Source organism: Apteryx rowi, unplaced genomic scaffold, assembly GCF_003343035.1.
Source record: "Apteryx rowi isolate R43461 unplaced genomic scaffold, aptRow1 scaffold_1400, whole genome shotgun sequence".
NCBI classification, from domain to species: Eukaryota; Metazoa; Chordata; class Aves; order Apterygiformes; family Apterygidae; genus Apteryx; species Apteryx rowi.
The window spans coordinates 40550-55858 of record NW_020447643.1 but is presented as its reverse complement, the minus strand read 5'-3'; the positions used below and the strand labels follow the sequence as shown (position 1 = coordinate 55858).

The window sequence follows — 15309 nt, the reverse complement described above, 5'->3', positions numbered from 1 at the left end:
GCGAGGCAATGGGCACAAACTGAAACACAGACACTTCCATCTGAACATGAGGAAAAACTTTTTCACTGTAAGGGTGACAGAGCACTGGAACAGGTTGCCCCGAGAGGTGGTGGAGTCTCCTTCTCTGGAGATATTCAAAATGCGCCTGGATGCAATCCTGTGCAATGTGCTCTAGGTGACCCTGCTTGAGCAGGGGGGTTGGACTAGATGATCTCCAGAGGTCCCTTCCAACCTCAGTGATTCTGTGATTCTGTGTGTGTGTGGGGGGTGGGTGGGAAATGAGATTTTAGAATTAAAAATGAAACCAAACTTGCCTGAGTCAAGAGGAATGATGAAAACAAGATAGAACAGCCTCCCAGTTGACAGGTATTGAGCAACTGCAAGCACAGAAATAAAATTGTTCAATATGAAAGAAGTTAGTTTAAATCCTTGCTGGCACTGGTTTATTCCTACCTGTTTGACTCTGCATAAACAAACTAGAAGCATTCTCACGGCCAGTAACACCTGAAAAGAGGTCTGAGAACGTCTTCCTTACTGTCTCTCAGATTTTAATTATCACCTCCTGGCACTGCCTTTCTATGTAGCTTGCTGCCAGCTGGCCCACTGTCCAAAATGCACATAGGGTGAGCACAAGTCAGCTAAGACGAGTGAATTTCCCCCTGGGCCCTTCCCTTGGGAAGGATTTCAGGCACAATCACAAAGAGCATGCAGGATAGGCCAGGATGCTGGCATAGCCAACACTTACAGGAAGAAAATACCTTTGGGTTTACTATTCTGAACAAGGCTGCATTTACAAATTCAAGGTTTTACAGCACACATCTAATACTTCCTTTGAATATTCTATCCCAAAAAGTTTACAACACATGATTTCCTTTTGTCAGCTAAAGATTAACATTTAAAGGTAACTTCTTCCTCAATATATAAACCTTCATCACAGCCCCGGATCTTGCTTGAAAAATGATGGAATAGACAAGCTAATGGAGAAATGCAAAAATAATGCAAAAAATAAATGGCTTGTTACCTATAATACCTTTTATCTGAAATACATCTGAAGATTTTTCCCAAATTACTCAAGCAGAACTAAGAACTGAATGCAAGAACTAAACTCTTTCATAACTTTCCCAGTTATGTTAGCCAGACAACACCCCAACAAATTACTAAAAATTCCGCTGTATGTACATAAAAGTACAATTCAAAAATCCAGTATTAAGAAAATTAAGCCTATTACTTGAAAGAGAACATCAGGAGAAAAAAGAAAAAAAAAAAGAGAGTTAAAGACAATAAGGCCAAAACAAGATCTGAGGACAGTTACAAATAACATATTTCTCAAGAAGTCTGAAAGACCATACAGCTGTGCAGTACCACTAAAGCCACTAAAGATTCTCAATTGACAAGGATAACATTAGTTGAAATATGAAAGAATGTTTTGGCTTGATACTCACAAGAGAAGCTAGAGGTTTTATCCTTGAGACCAGGATATATATTCATTGTTTTTTCTTTAATCTACAGATACTTAAGTCTCCCTCCGCGACCACACAGTAATGCAGATTTGAATCCAGAGTAATTCACAGAGGAAATTAAGTGAAAAATTAGCACAGCTGTGAAAACAATCAATTTCATTTATATATGTGCGCATGTGCACGCACACACACACACACACAGGTAATAAAATTTAAAGCATATTAAATCCTTAAAAATATAACCTGTAAGTGATTTTTCAAAAATTCTGTTCCATTTCCATTTTTTAAAAATTTAACAAAAAATTAAGTTTCCTTACTACATTAAAAATATGTGATATCCTGGAAACTTCAGGAAGAGTGAAGAGAAGAAAATAGTGAGTGATACTAGAAAACAGTCCAAAATGAAAGCTGGAAAATAAACAAGTTATATAGATATAGTATGTGTATATATACATATATATACGTACACTTTTTTAAAACACGTAATTTAATTTACATGTTGAAATAAAATAATATCTATTTCACACCAATGACATTTGGGTATTTTAGTAATACTTCATCAGACTAGGCCAAAAATCTGCTTTGCATTTTCCCTGTAGGACAGCAGAAACCCAGACCAGCTATAAAAGACTGATTTTAAAAAGCTGTACGAGAGAGTTAAGAACAAGAAAACATGCTTTATTCCCTAGTCCTATTTGATAAAATGCTTTAAAAATAGTAGATAAATGCAGGATAATTTTTTTTTTTCATTTTTCTACCTGATAAAAAAGCTCAGCAAGCTGTAGTTATAGGAAAATAAAAGACAACCAGATTTAAGATCTATGTAAACTATGATCCTACCAAGAGGGAAGAATACTATCCATAGAACTAATAGAGAAATCCTCAGACTGGTCTTTTATGTTTACACTACAAGAACCACCAGGTCAGTCATAAATTAGTTTAGGTACTACAATGTACACTTATAAGGGCAGTAACTAGAATTTGAATCCCACTGTACCTGAAGTTATGAAAACAGTGATACGCCTCCCCCAAAATACTGAGAAGATTAGATTACTGACTTTCCTCAATTCAGTTTACAGTCTTCAGATTACCTGGYTTTGGTCAGATATAAGCTAACTAGCTTATATCATGGTCTATATTCAAAACTATGGAAGATGGAGGCTAAAAGCTACTATTGTCAGCTCACTGATCATCTAATCCCTGGGGGGAAAAAAAGGAGGGGGGAAAAAAAAAAACAGGAACAGAGTTTAGTATCTTAACTGCATTCAACCACATGAAAGGAATAGACCAGTGATCAAGTACTAACATCTAATCAACACATATCAATTCACTTTCAGATGGCAAGTGGGCCTAATGACAGTGTGAAATGTACTGGCTAGCAAAATGAGCAACTGAAGTATGAAGGGGTCAATGCCCTTAATAATGTGAAATATAATCTATCTATAAATCCTGCAAACTAATCAACTGTACAGGAGAAATACCTTATGAGTCATTAAGGGCCAGCAATCCTTTTGGTGTTGGACACAACCCACATTCAATCATGTTTTGTTATCTCTAAAGGAAATCAATGTAAATCAATACAGGAAAAACACTCCTCCTGCAACAGATGCTCAAGTCCTAGTTGTTTATTAATACAAGCTAATCCTTACACAGAGGTTTAGAAACTGACAACATAAGACAAATAACTAGCTAGATAAATGACAAACTTAGAAGAAACAGATAGAAAATTAACAAACCATGGCTTTTAAATCTATTAGTTTGCACAGCTTTAGTGTGAATTGGAAATTGGATTTGCATTCTGTCACCCCTCCACTTTCTGTCATTATCCTGCAATTCTTCCATGGTATGTATGTTATTCTTGTCTTGCAGCTACTGATGATATGTTTTATCTTCATGTACCTCAGCAAAGCAGCATTAACTTTAGAAAAGGTTAGAAACCTTGAGGTTGCCTCCTTTGAGTCACTCAACATTTCCCAGATTGTAAAAATGGAAAAATCATTAAAAAGACTGACATAAATTGATAATGTTTAATTTTTCATCTGTATCAACTGTTAAATCCTTACACTATTAGAGAAACTGTTAAGGTTTCAACAGTAATACTCGGGTCTAACAGCAATCAATCTTTAAGCAAGCTGACCTGACAGCCAATGTTAAACAAAAGTAAGGAATCTTAAAGGATTAAGTAGTTCGATCTCCAAAACGATACTGGAGCAATAGCAATTTTGACACAGATGTTGCCCAGTTGAAAAACTGAAGGAAAGTCACAAGATATTAACTTGATACAATGTCACATCCGATTCCTCAAATTTGCAGACAGGCAGTGTATTGTCTGCAACAGATATAAGTTTTTGTCATTAGTTCTTAACATATAAAATTAAAAATTGTCAGGTCATCTAAAATTTCAGTTGCAGTTCAACATACTTCTACATGTTCTTTCTATGCCAAATATCTATCTGTAATATATACTTGCTGAAGAGCTTACTGACATAATCACACCTGGGTGTCTTTAGTTTGCTTTTAAGTGGAGAAAATAGAAAAAGTTAAAATACACAGGTCTTTATTCCATCAAATGAATCAGGAACCTGACATTCTTTTCATAAAATTTATGACTAAACAGTAACAACAACAACGACAAAAAAAGAACAATAATAAAACAGGAAACCCTTAACTTGTCTACGTAAGTGGTTGTACCTTTTACTTGCTTAAGCTTTCTCCAAGTGCTTGTACGACCACAACTCCCAGAGCTCCAGGTAGCCGTAGTATTTCAGCAAAAAGGCAAATTATCCCATGAAAACTGCATTTTAATCAATTTTCCATTGAAAAAAAGGTATCAAACACTTTAAGCAATCTTCCTTTTTTTTTTCCCCTCAGAACAGAGAGCGCTCTGCTGGCTTTCAAAATTTGTAAAGTTACTATGAGCATCATACTAAAAATAAACACCCCCCCCAAAGTCTAGATAAACCCCAAAGTAATCTTTCTTTTATAAGGATATTATACTTATGTCTGGTGAAGACACAACTACAGATGAAAAAAAAGTCAAATATCCCGAGATTTCTTTAAGGGGGGTGTTGCTAGCAATCATATTCGCCTGCATTACACTACAGTAGTACTACCATGCCACCAGAATGTCTCAAACATTTTATTACATCTGATGATATAGTGTACTATGGGGCCCTTCTACACATGCAGAAAGATTATACAGGCTGAACACTTTGCCAATTCTGCTTGTTTTAAAAATGAGCATTTTAAAGAAAAGTTACCACTTAACAGCATCTCCAACTCCCAGAAAACAGCCAAGCAAGATCTAACACATCTCAGAAAAACACTGCCATGAGAACTACTATCCAATGCCCAAACTGGATCACCTCCTAACCTTCAATAAAGAGAAATGAAATTAACTTTCACACTATACAATATATGTAGTGCTGCTGTGACAGAGAAATTCCACCAAGATGGGGATGACACAGAGTTTTATATTTCTATTGAATCAGATATATTGGTAAAGAGCAACGTTTCAAAGATATCTCTAACGGTTGCTACTGAACCAAAAATTACTGAGAGCATACTAACAGGAAAGGGTAGGTACTTTGGTGGAAGTGTTACTGCTGGGAGAGTAATCTTATCTCCAGAAAACTGGTATCTCTACAGAACTTGGGGATGCACTGAGTTCTGCTGGGTACTTGGTATACAAATGCTATGTTGGGGAAAAAAAAAAGGGGGGGGGGGAATATTCTCAGTACCTAAGTCACCTTCCATGTGAATTTGACTACATGATTCACACTTCCTAACACCTCTTTGATCTGACTACTGTTTTTTTTTGTTTTGTTTTGTTTTTTCTTATGAAGCTCTAGGACCTTAGCACAAGCTGACCCAGATTGAGCAAGTTCATATGAAAGAGTCCAATAAAAGACTTCGGCTCTAAATTCAAAGTTCTGGTCCTCACATCAAGAGAGACACTCTAGGACGATGCCCTTTTACTTCATGATATTCTACTACCATAGCAAAACCACTAAACATTGTGATGGCAGAAGTCAGAACACTGCCTGTCCCAGAATATAAATCCCATAGTCAGATGGCATAAATTTGTCCATTATCCTTTTTACATTTAGAACAGACCCACTTCTGCGTATACACCCTCCTTTCCCCTCTCCCCTTTCAAAATGAAGTCCAAAAGAAAATGTGAGATGACAGGGAGAAGTAATATTGTTTTAAACTTAGGAAAAGTAACCATGTAAGAACCTGCTAAAACAACAACAACAACAACAACAAACTTTTAAAGGTACTTGTTTGGCTTGCCACCAGCTGAAAGACTTTTTGGTCCACTTGGCAGCCGAAAATTAGCATGTTTTGTTTGGCCTTCCCATGGAGAAGACACAGCAGTCAACTAGTCATTCAGCATGTTGCCATGTTGCCCCCTCCACCTCCAGCATCCCTCCCCACCCCCAAATACAGCGATCAAGGCAGGCATGCGCAGGCCCAGAGCAGCCACTGCCGGGCCTGCCCCTTATCCAGCCAACAGGCTGCACACAGAAAGAGGAGAGATGAAGATAAAAGTATCATAATGTGGCAATGGGACAGCATGGCCCAGCACTGAAAAACTGATGAACTTTCCAGAATGGTTATCAATAACACAAGGGAAAATACTGTCAACTCAGCAGGGTAATACTCTTGTAGACCCTATCTCCAAGTGTTTCCTTTTTTAAATTAAATTGTTTTTTTTGCTAGGAAAAAGATCACTGTATTTCATACAACAACAAGCAATTTCAATTGACAGATCTGAAAAATATACAGAGCAAATAACAATTTCATTTATGCACTACAAAATTGGATATTCTACCCAAATGGGTTGGATGCCTAGAAAGTACGGTACCAACTTGATATAAGGCAAGACAAGCGTAGACAAATACAATACAAATAACAAATATTTCTTGATCCTAAACTTTCTTGAAAACCTGCCCTGAAAGCAACAACCTGTCATATTTAGTAAGGATATATTTTAATATTTGCCTTGTTAAAAATCAAGATTTCCTTTAGAAAGGAAGTATGTTGGGGAATCAGCTGAAGCTGTGGGATTTTTTTTTGTTTTTGCTTTTTTTTCCTCCCCCCCCAAAGTTTCTGAGGAAAGATGTTAAATATTTATGGTATGTTTTTACCACTTCACAAGTCAGCCTAAAAATCTGAAAGTCTGTCTCCCAGACAGTCTCCCAACTTTGAAACTAATAAATCAGTGCTCTGAACTGTAATCCCTGCACAGACAACATTCAAAGGAAGCTTTTGACAATACAGAATAAAGACAGCTTCACTATTTTCAAGCTTTTGCAACAAATATAAATCTGTAGAGCTGAAGCCATTGAAAATGGAGAGTATTACCAAAAAAAAAAAAAAAAAACCTAAACCCACCCCAAACTGCTAATATATACAAAATAATTACTTAACCTTGGTCCTCTTATATCCCTCTGCTAGACTTTCTTAATTAGGAAAGCCAAAGCTGACTGTTATTAGTGTGGGTGAGGGGAAATAATTCCTTAGCGTTGTTATAAAAGAAAAGAAGGGAAAAAAAAAAGGTTTTATTCAATTCTCTGTAGCCTCTCATTTTGCATTTGTAACTTAATTTCTCAAAAGACCATTTAAGGAATAAATTGTGATTATTACAAATTCAGTGTATGGAAGGAAACCTCACTAATAATCTAGACAAGCATCCTTATAATTTCTCGTTGCTCTACCTCTTATTTTTCCTAAAAACTCCTGTTGCAAGTTTTTGCTTTCTTAATTAATCTCTCATTTTAAACATATTCTTTCTCCACAAATTTGTTTTCACTAGTCTATATTTTTACAATAATTTTCCATTTTAATCCAAGTGCTTGGGTTGTCCTTCAAAAAAAAAATCATCATAAAGAGGGACTCAGATAGGCTTTTTATAAGGAAATAATTTTTTCTTAAAGAAAACGTGATCACAGTATTCAGTTTTCCTTTCACAATTGGTATTAAATATACCAATAATAAAGGGTATTAAATATACCCTTTATCAAACATTGGTGCTTAGTCTTTTACTATAATGTGAAAGGGTTTTTTTGTTTGTTTTTCAAACATGATATAATTCCAGGCTAAAGTAGTATTAGACATGTGAATAAGTAAAGCAGAGCGATAAATACTGCAATACAATATGTATTCATTATGTGCATTTTTAAGATGGCTGCTTCTTCCCATCCTCAAATAGAACAAGAACAAAGAAATTCCTCCCTGTTTTACTCACTGGAAGGCATATGACCGATACGATTCTTTAGTTCAAAATGGACATTAGTTAGCTGTTTTAACAACACTACCGTAAATCTAAAATTGATTTGTTCTCATATTCCTAAATTCTGATTTCCTTAATCAATGAAAAGTAACATGTAACATAAATCCTTAGTTAATTTCTTCAGCCCAATCAATGCATCAGTATATCTATAGTTGTAACTAGTTAATAATTCTGCACTTGTCTCTTTTAGCAAAAGATTAGATGCCAATCACTGCAACAAGAGTCACCGAAATACAGCAGTAAAACCTAAAACAATTGCAACCTTGCTTAAGGTAAAGTTAAAACATTGTGAGAAAGTCAAAAGTACTCTGAAGAACAATCTGCTTTGACATTTCTTCTTAAGTAAAAAAATCTCTATGGCAAAAACTGAAAAGCATTAATTAAAAAAGAATTACAAGTTCAAAAACTTGAACATAGCTGCTAGATAAAGGACTCATGCCATACAGCTTAACTAGGATGTAGGTGTGCTTAACTGCTTAACTCTGAACTTAAGTTGTGATTGACACAAAAAGGAAAAAAAAAACAGCATAAAGTTTGTAACTGACTGGAGAGAGCTGTCCTCCACTAACTAGGCTGAAGTACGGTGCTTTCCTTCTTCATACGGGATTTATATATTCTGATTCATGTGGGACATACGTCATTTAAAAATCTGTATCCTGTCATAGTGTTATCTCACTCAATGATGAAATAAAGAGGAAAAAAAAACCCACAGAAAAATGAGTCAAGTTCTGTGTACATTTCTTTTCAATCCAGAGGTGTCAGAGAAAAACAGTTTTAAACAATTAGTTATCCCCACCTAATTGTATGGTTACTTAAAAAAGCATTTTGGGAGGTATTTTTAGATCAAATGAAATGGTAGTTTTTCTGTACGTGAACTTTACAGAAATTTAATGTCTTTTAGTAAGCTAACCTAACATAAACCCGAAAGATTCATGAGAAAAGCTAATTTCACTGCTTGTCGTATACCTGAGTCTGGAATTACATTGAGATTACAGACTTCAGGATTAAAGTAAGAATTACGCAATAGGTAAGAAAGATGGGAGACTGATTATGAAAGATTAGAATGAACTGTTAATTTATCCATCTTTGTAATTCCATCTAAGCTAAAATAGTGTTACTGTTAGGAAATTCACTAGTATAGCAAGAAAGATCTAGAACTTCAGATCCAGGTTTTTTTTAAATACTCAGCACAATCTTTATTAATATATGATTATTTCTTAAATCTCTGCAAATGAGGCACATTACAGGGTTTAAGTGACTGGTAAATCAACAACCTCCACACTACTTAAACCTAGGTGACACTTGTTGCAAAAGGTCTTGCCCCTAGGTTAAAAAGCAAATATGTATCTCAAGCTGAGTTAACTTCTTCATGCAAGTTAGTACTATTGTGAGAATCTTTCTCATTTCTCCTGTCAAAGGGTTAAAATAATTTCAAAGGTAGTACCTCTCTTGCAAAATAATGTCTGCAATTCCTTCCATCCATTAACAAATTTACAAAACAGTATGTCTTCTCAGAAATGATTTAAGAGTTCATCTCAAACTAGCCATTGACATGAGTGACTCTTCAAATACATGTAAATTAAAAGCATGATTTAAATCAAAATAATACAGAATAATCTATGTAAGAAAATTAAGCATTTTATCAGTCTAGAATAGATGAAGCTATTACAACAATAACCTGATGGATAACTAAAAAAACCCTAAGCAACAATAACATACAATACCTAAAGAAGAAATCTTCATCTTCCGCTATCACTACATTATTGTTTTAGTTCAGTATCTGAACAGAGGCAAAAAGGTGATAAAACTGTTGCACACCTGTGGAACTTTTGCAGAGTTGTCTATCTGCACTGTTAATAATAGCTTTTTGTGTGGCCCGGTTTCACCTTCTAAAAAGGCTACTTCTTGCAGTAGTTTCATTTTTCAGATTTTAATAATGCAGCAAAAGTAATATGGAAAACAGGCTTCTTCTTATTGGACATAAGTAAAACAAAAATAGATAGTAGATTAAGAAGTGATATAAAATACTTATGTGCACTAGGTCTCCTTGTGCATATGCTAGCACACAGTTTAGTAACATTTTACAAAACTTGCAGTTGCATGATGCTTTCAACAGAATATATGACCCAAGTATACAAGACTGGTTGAACAATAAAGAAATATAATTATTAGAATATTGAAGACCACATTCAAGATTCTGTTGGATAGCATCACAGTATAATAATAAAGTATTTTGTATTTAAATAAGCATATAGTGTTTAAAAAATACTGTAAGGTACTTGTTTATATAGAACTCTTTGTCCTTGCAGCTATTCTAGAGAAAGAGATTAGAGTGGATTTATGCAAACCTCTACTTTTCAGAACTATAATATATCAAGCAATTGCAGAGCAACAGCACCACTCAGTGGAGCTTTCATAAAAAGCAATACCTGTAAAGGCAAAGTTATCATATATTCGTAGCACAGCAGTAATAACAGTTCCAGGTAATTCTAGTAAAACTAAACTTCCTCAGAAAAAAAATTAATGTGGAAAAAACTGCTAGCAGTAGCTCATAATACAGAAACTGTATAGAGACTATAAGTTCAAAAAAAGACTAAGTTCAATTTCTATTCTTAATATTGCTTATTAACTGGATTATTTTTCCACATACAATTATTAAATTTTTATTATTGCATCTCTTTTCCAAAAATACAAATTATTATTTCAAAAAGGAAGCAGTATAGCCATAAACAAAACCCATTTGAAGTTCGAAAGGTGGTATTTTTTAACCTGTACTGTAATGGTATATAACTACACTAGAATTCACAAACATTTGTATAAAGGAGTACGTAATGTGGAAAAAGAATGCAGCAGGTGCCTACATACTTATGACAAGCTTATTTCTTACCTATATAATGGCAAGCATTAAAATTCCTCCCTCTCATTAGCAAAAGATGAAAAAGATGTGCTGTATACAAGCTATCGACAGCTAAATTATGTCAGAAGGATAGACTATGCTAACTACAGAACTTTACGAACTGGAAACAAAACCCAGAAATTTTGGAATTACATTTTTTTGTCTTGTGCACTCCTCTGTATATCCTGAGAAGCTTGCCACCATGAATGCAGATTGTGGATGCAAAGACTTGCCCTAATAGCCGCATTTTCTGTTAACATATACTTTGATCTCTGTGAAAAGGAAAGAGGCAGAGGTGGGTAAAGTAGCATTAGAAAGGACTCATGTTCAGGAATCCTAGCAGCCTGTATCTGTCACTAGCCTGTTTTAGACTGGTCATCTGGATACGTACTTTCATAGCATTGCTTCACTACAGAAGCCTCAATTTAATTCTATCATTTAGTCTTTGGAATAATTAACATCTCCAGGATAATCATCATTATTTTTCTATGGGTAAAAACACTGAAGTCAGTTTGTCACAGACGTCAAAGCACTATTTTGTCTTACCAGCTCATATTCCCAAATTAAATCCACACAGCTGCTGAGTGCAACTGTTCATAGGGTGATCTGGCATCATTTCCTCTACAGTTAGAGTTCATGACTGCTGCCATCAACAATTCTAGGAAATGTTGGCAGAAGCCTCCCTTGCTAGTCAAGAACTTAGTAGTTGAATGTTGCATCTCTGCTTTCATAAGCTAAAAAATGTGTTGCTTCACCTCTTTTCCTACAGTTGAGATTAAACTTTCCCTGATGCCAAAATCTCCTTTGAACAGCTCCATATTGTTGTTCAGAAACCCCAGGACACCTAACCAGAGAGTGATGTGGCTGAAGCAGAACGGCAACCAAAACGTCATTAAGATGAATACAGGATAATTTTTCCTAAGTTTAGCCTGCTAAAGTAAACATAACAAAAGAATAAGTAACAATATGTACTGACTGTGTGACTTTGGTTCCACACCTCTTATGACAGCAAGGATTAGACACTGAAGGAAGAATACACTCAGCTACAAGGTAAAAGAACCTCAAGCTGTTCTGAAACTGCCTGCAGAATGAGCAGCAGATCAATGTATATTGGGTTATCCACTATTTCAGTGTTTTAATGTGAAGGTAACAAGAAAGGAATAAGGAAGAAATCAGGATAAAATACAAAAGAAAGGAAGTGGTGGAGATGAGTTATTTTTTTTAAAGCCAGATAATACTGCAGTTAACATAAAATATTTTTTTCTATTAACTGAAGAAGAACTAAGAAAATATTCCCTTACAAGCTGAATGCATTGTATTTCAGAATGGGGAAATATTTCAAATACATATTTCTAAATATAAATATAAAATTAAACCTCTGCTCTTCACAGTTGTTTGCTGCTCTCAGAAAGAAACTGTTTAATGAGTTTCCTAAGAGTGGGTAGCTGGACTTCAGCACTGTGTGTATTTAAAATGCCAATTATTTTTTGCAGCTGCATAAAAGCCAGCAGAGGATGTAGATATCTCTACCTCCGTATATCCTACTCATGAACATGTACAGATGACTCAATTTTTCAGTTCCTGAGGAATAAAAGTTTAAAATCCAAACAAGAATGTTTTGTCCTTCAGTATCTAACTATCTCCTGAAACAGGAAAGCTTTTTAAAACGATTTAGGGAGCCCTGCATACTGCCGGCTCAGCCAATGTGTTTCCAAGCTGCAGAGCCTTTCTACTAGAGTGAGTACACCACATGCTGACCACCATTTTACACTTCAGGTCTACAGAAGATGGGAGGGAGTCACAAAGAACTTAGCTCTGGATTGTAGTAAAGTTTCTGTGTATCATAGCTAAATATGCCAATTCAAAAAAATGTAACACTGTAATAACCGTTTAAAAAAATCATATAACAAGATTAGAAAGTCATCCAGCTAGGGTTTCCTTTTGAATCTTTATCCTATTACATAAAAATATTTTGTAGCACACAATATTGGACGAACTGAAGACTGTGAAGAGATTTTCTGAGAACATATCTGCTACTGTCCTGTCTGCTTAAACATTTGATGAAGATTCTCAAAAACTGTTTGTAAAAGTTCAGGTAAATTGTAAATCCCAGTATGTTTCTCCTTTAATCCAGTCATTCATCAATGAATATTTGTGAACAAAAATGATGTTCATAAAACTGTATTTAGAACACTTTTTGCTACCATTCCAATCTACTGTTTGGGCTTGAAGTTCACTAATATAATCAGGTTAGCTTTAATTTCATACAAATAAATAAGCCAATAACTAATGCCTGTGAAGTTTAGTCTTTTACCAAGGGGCACTTCTAATGCTTTTCAGCTGTTGGGGATCTCCTCTCACTGAAGACTATTGCACAAGCATAGTGTACTTCCGATTCCAGTTTGCTGCAGTGCTGGGCCTGATGCTAACACACACTGCCCACATTTATGGGATGAGGAAAAAACATTCAGAGTCAGAGGCTATAAAGTTCTCATAGGGATGAATTCCACTGTCCCTAGTTGGAAAGCTATCCCTGCTTTTACCTGTCTTAACAGGTAAGCAAACATGTAATTAAAATATCTGCAGATACCAACCTTGCCAATTTCATAGAAGGATTCATAACCTTACTTTTCCATGGTTCTGCTTTTCTAAATTGCAAATATATTTGCATCGGACATTACAGAAACCTGCAAATATACACTGAAAAGTCTGTATAGCAATAAAAACAAATATACAATATATTCATATGATCTACTCCAGTAGCACTAAATTCCTACAACACAGATTGGCTCTTAGGGAAACTTTAAAATGTTCTACACTTAAACACTATAGAATTTGTTTTGGTAATAGTATTACCTGGTAAACTAGTCTTCATAATATCAATGCCAACTTGAAGCTCAGGCTCAGCTGCAAGAACTGCATAATCCCCTTGATGAGAGACATTGAAGTTGTAATTTGAACAGGTACTGGACATGTTACTTGCCAGGAAAGGTTTTCCTTTTGATGTCCTTTGCAAGCATATTTCATTCCATGGTATATGCAGCTTTTCTGCAATTAATTTCCTTATCAGCAGACGACCAGCCTATGGAATAAAAGGGATTCATGCAGAACCATTATGCTATGGACAAAGAAGTATTTGTAGTTGCTAGAAAACCACCCGCCTAAAAATTGTTTGCTGTTATTATTGCCAGGACAAAGTAGGACTATATTTTAGTAAATGCTTTAGATTTCTTTTTTATAAAAGACATTGTCAAGTAAAATTACCTAAAATCCAAGACAGTTTACCAGACCTGAATACATCTGTAATCACTATTAGCAACAGACTCAGCCCAGTACAAGACCCAATGAAAAAGAAACAGTTGCAGCCTAAAAGAGCCATAAAAAAGTTACCTTCCCCATCTTATTTATTTACCTAGGATACTTTATTGCACAGTAGCCCATCAAATACTTTTTACACTATACTGATCAGTAAAACTCTTTTAAGAGCTTTCTTTTCAATAACTCAGTTACTCTAACACTAGATGAAATACTGAAGAATAGCTAAAAAAGATAAACAACAATTAATAAACTAATTAGTAGAAACCTATATCACTACCACGTTGTCATGCAAGATTTAAAACCTAAATTAATTACGCAAAAGATTCTGGATGAATCAGCATTATTCTCTTACACCTTACATTACTCTGGTATAACCTAGAGTATGTTATTTTTGTGTCCTAACTTTACACCACAAAACTGAGATGTCTTTCAGGATGACTACAGATTACAAACGGCCCTTTTTCCCCTAAGTTAGGGGGACTATAACGGGCAAGTGATGCTGTCAATGTAGTTCATTTACTTCCCTGAAAGGCCCCCGCAGGGCCCATCTTTGGGGGGGGGGGGGGGGGAAGACTGTCAGTAATTTGGACATCTGAATCAGCGGCTGGACGAGCGCACGCCGGTAACTGCTACCCAGCCGGGGCGACGCATCAAAGCGTGACGAGGGTGGGTGCCACAGGGGCCTTAGGAGGCTCTTCAACGGAGCCATCTCCGCCCAGGGCGGGCGGAGGCGGCCGCGCGGCCCCCGGCACGGCTTCGGGCAGGCCCCGCCGGGCGGGAAGGGAAGGCCAGGGCGAGCGCCGCTCTAGGCAACGCGGTCCTCCACGCTCGCCTCCCGCCGTGGGTGAGCGCTCCCGCCCCCGAGGGGAGGGGACGCTCCGCCAGCGGCCCCGCGCGGCCCCCCCGCCGGCAGGTACCAAGGCGGCTTTGGCATCGCGGGCAAAGACAAACTGGCCGATGCGGTCCTTCTCCTCGGGCTGCACCAGCCGCGCCGCCAGCAGCCACTCCTCGCGGCGGGGGCGCCAGGCGGCGCAGGGGAAGGCCCAGCGCACGCTCCCCATGGGCCGCTCCTCGGGCAGCGGCTGGCGCTGCCCAGGCGCCTTCCAACGGCAGCGACACGCTCGCACCGTTGGAATGCGGGCGCGCGCTCACCGCCCTCCTCGGCCAGCGCGGCCGTGACCGGCGCGCTCGCCCCCCGCGCACCCCTCCCACTCGGTGTGTGGGCCGCCTCTCGAACGGCGGGGACCAATCCGGTATCAGAGAGCAGTGTGAGTGACAGACACCGACCTATCAGAGGAAAGGCGGTGTCTGCGGCTGAGCTACGGCCGACGGGCGCT

General features: G+C 37.2%; 1 protein-coding gene across 2 annotated transcripts; it reads right to left on the bottom strand.

The window, feature by feature from the left end:
* Positions 1-3067: 3067 nt before the first annotated feature.
* Positions 3068-15153, bottom strand: AASDHPPT (aminoadipate-semialdehyde dehydrogenase-phosphopantetheinyl transferase). 2 transcript variants are annotated; one of them, XM_026057833.1, is made up of 3 exons: positions 14890-15153; positions 13511-13736; positions 3068-3789 (listed from the first exon to the last, which is right to left on the bottom strand). In XM_026057833.1, the coding sequence occupies exons 1-3, from the start codon at positions 15031-15033 to the stop codon at positions 3722-3724; spliced, it is 438 nt and encodes a 145-aa protein (XP_025913618.1). In that variant the 5' UTR covers positions 15034-15153; the 3' UTR covers positions 3068-3721. The 2 variants fall into 2 exon arrangements, with proteins under 2 accessions (XP_025913618.1, XP_025913619.1); XM_026057834.1 differs by lacking the exon at positions 3068-3789 and adding an exon at positions 7284-10926.
* Positions 15154-15309: the final 156 nt, after the last annotated feature.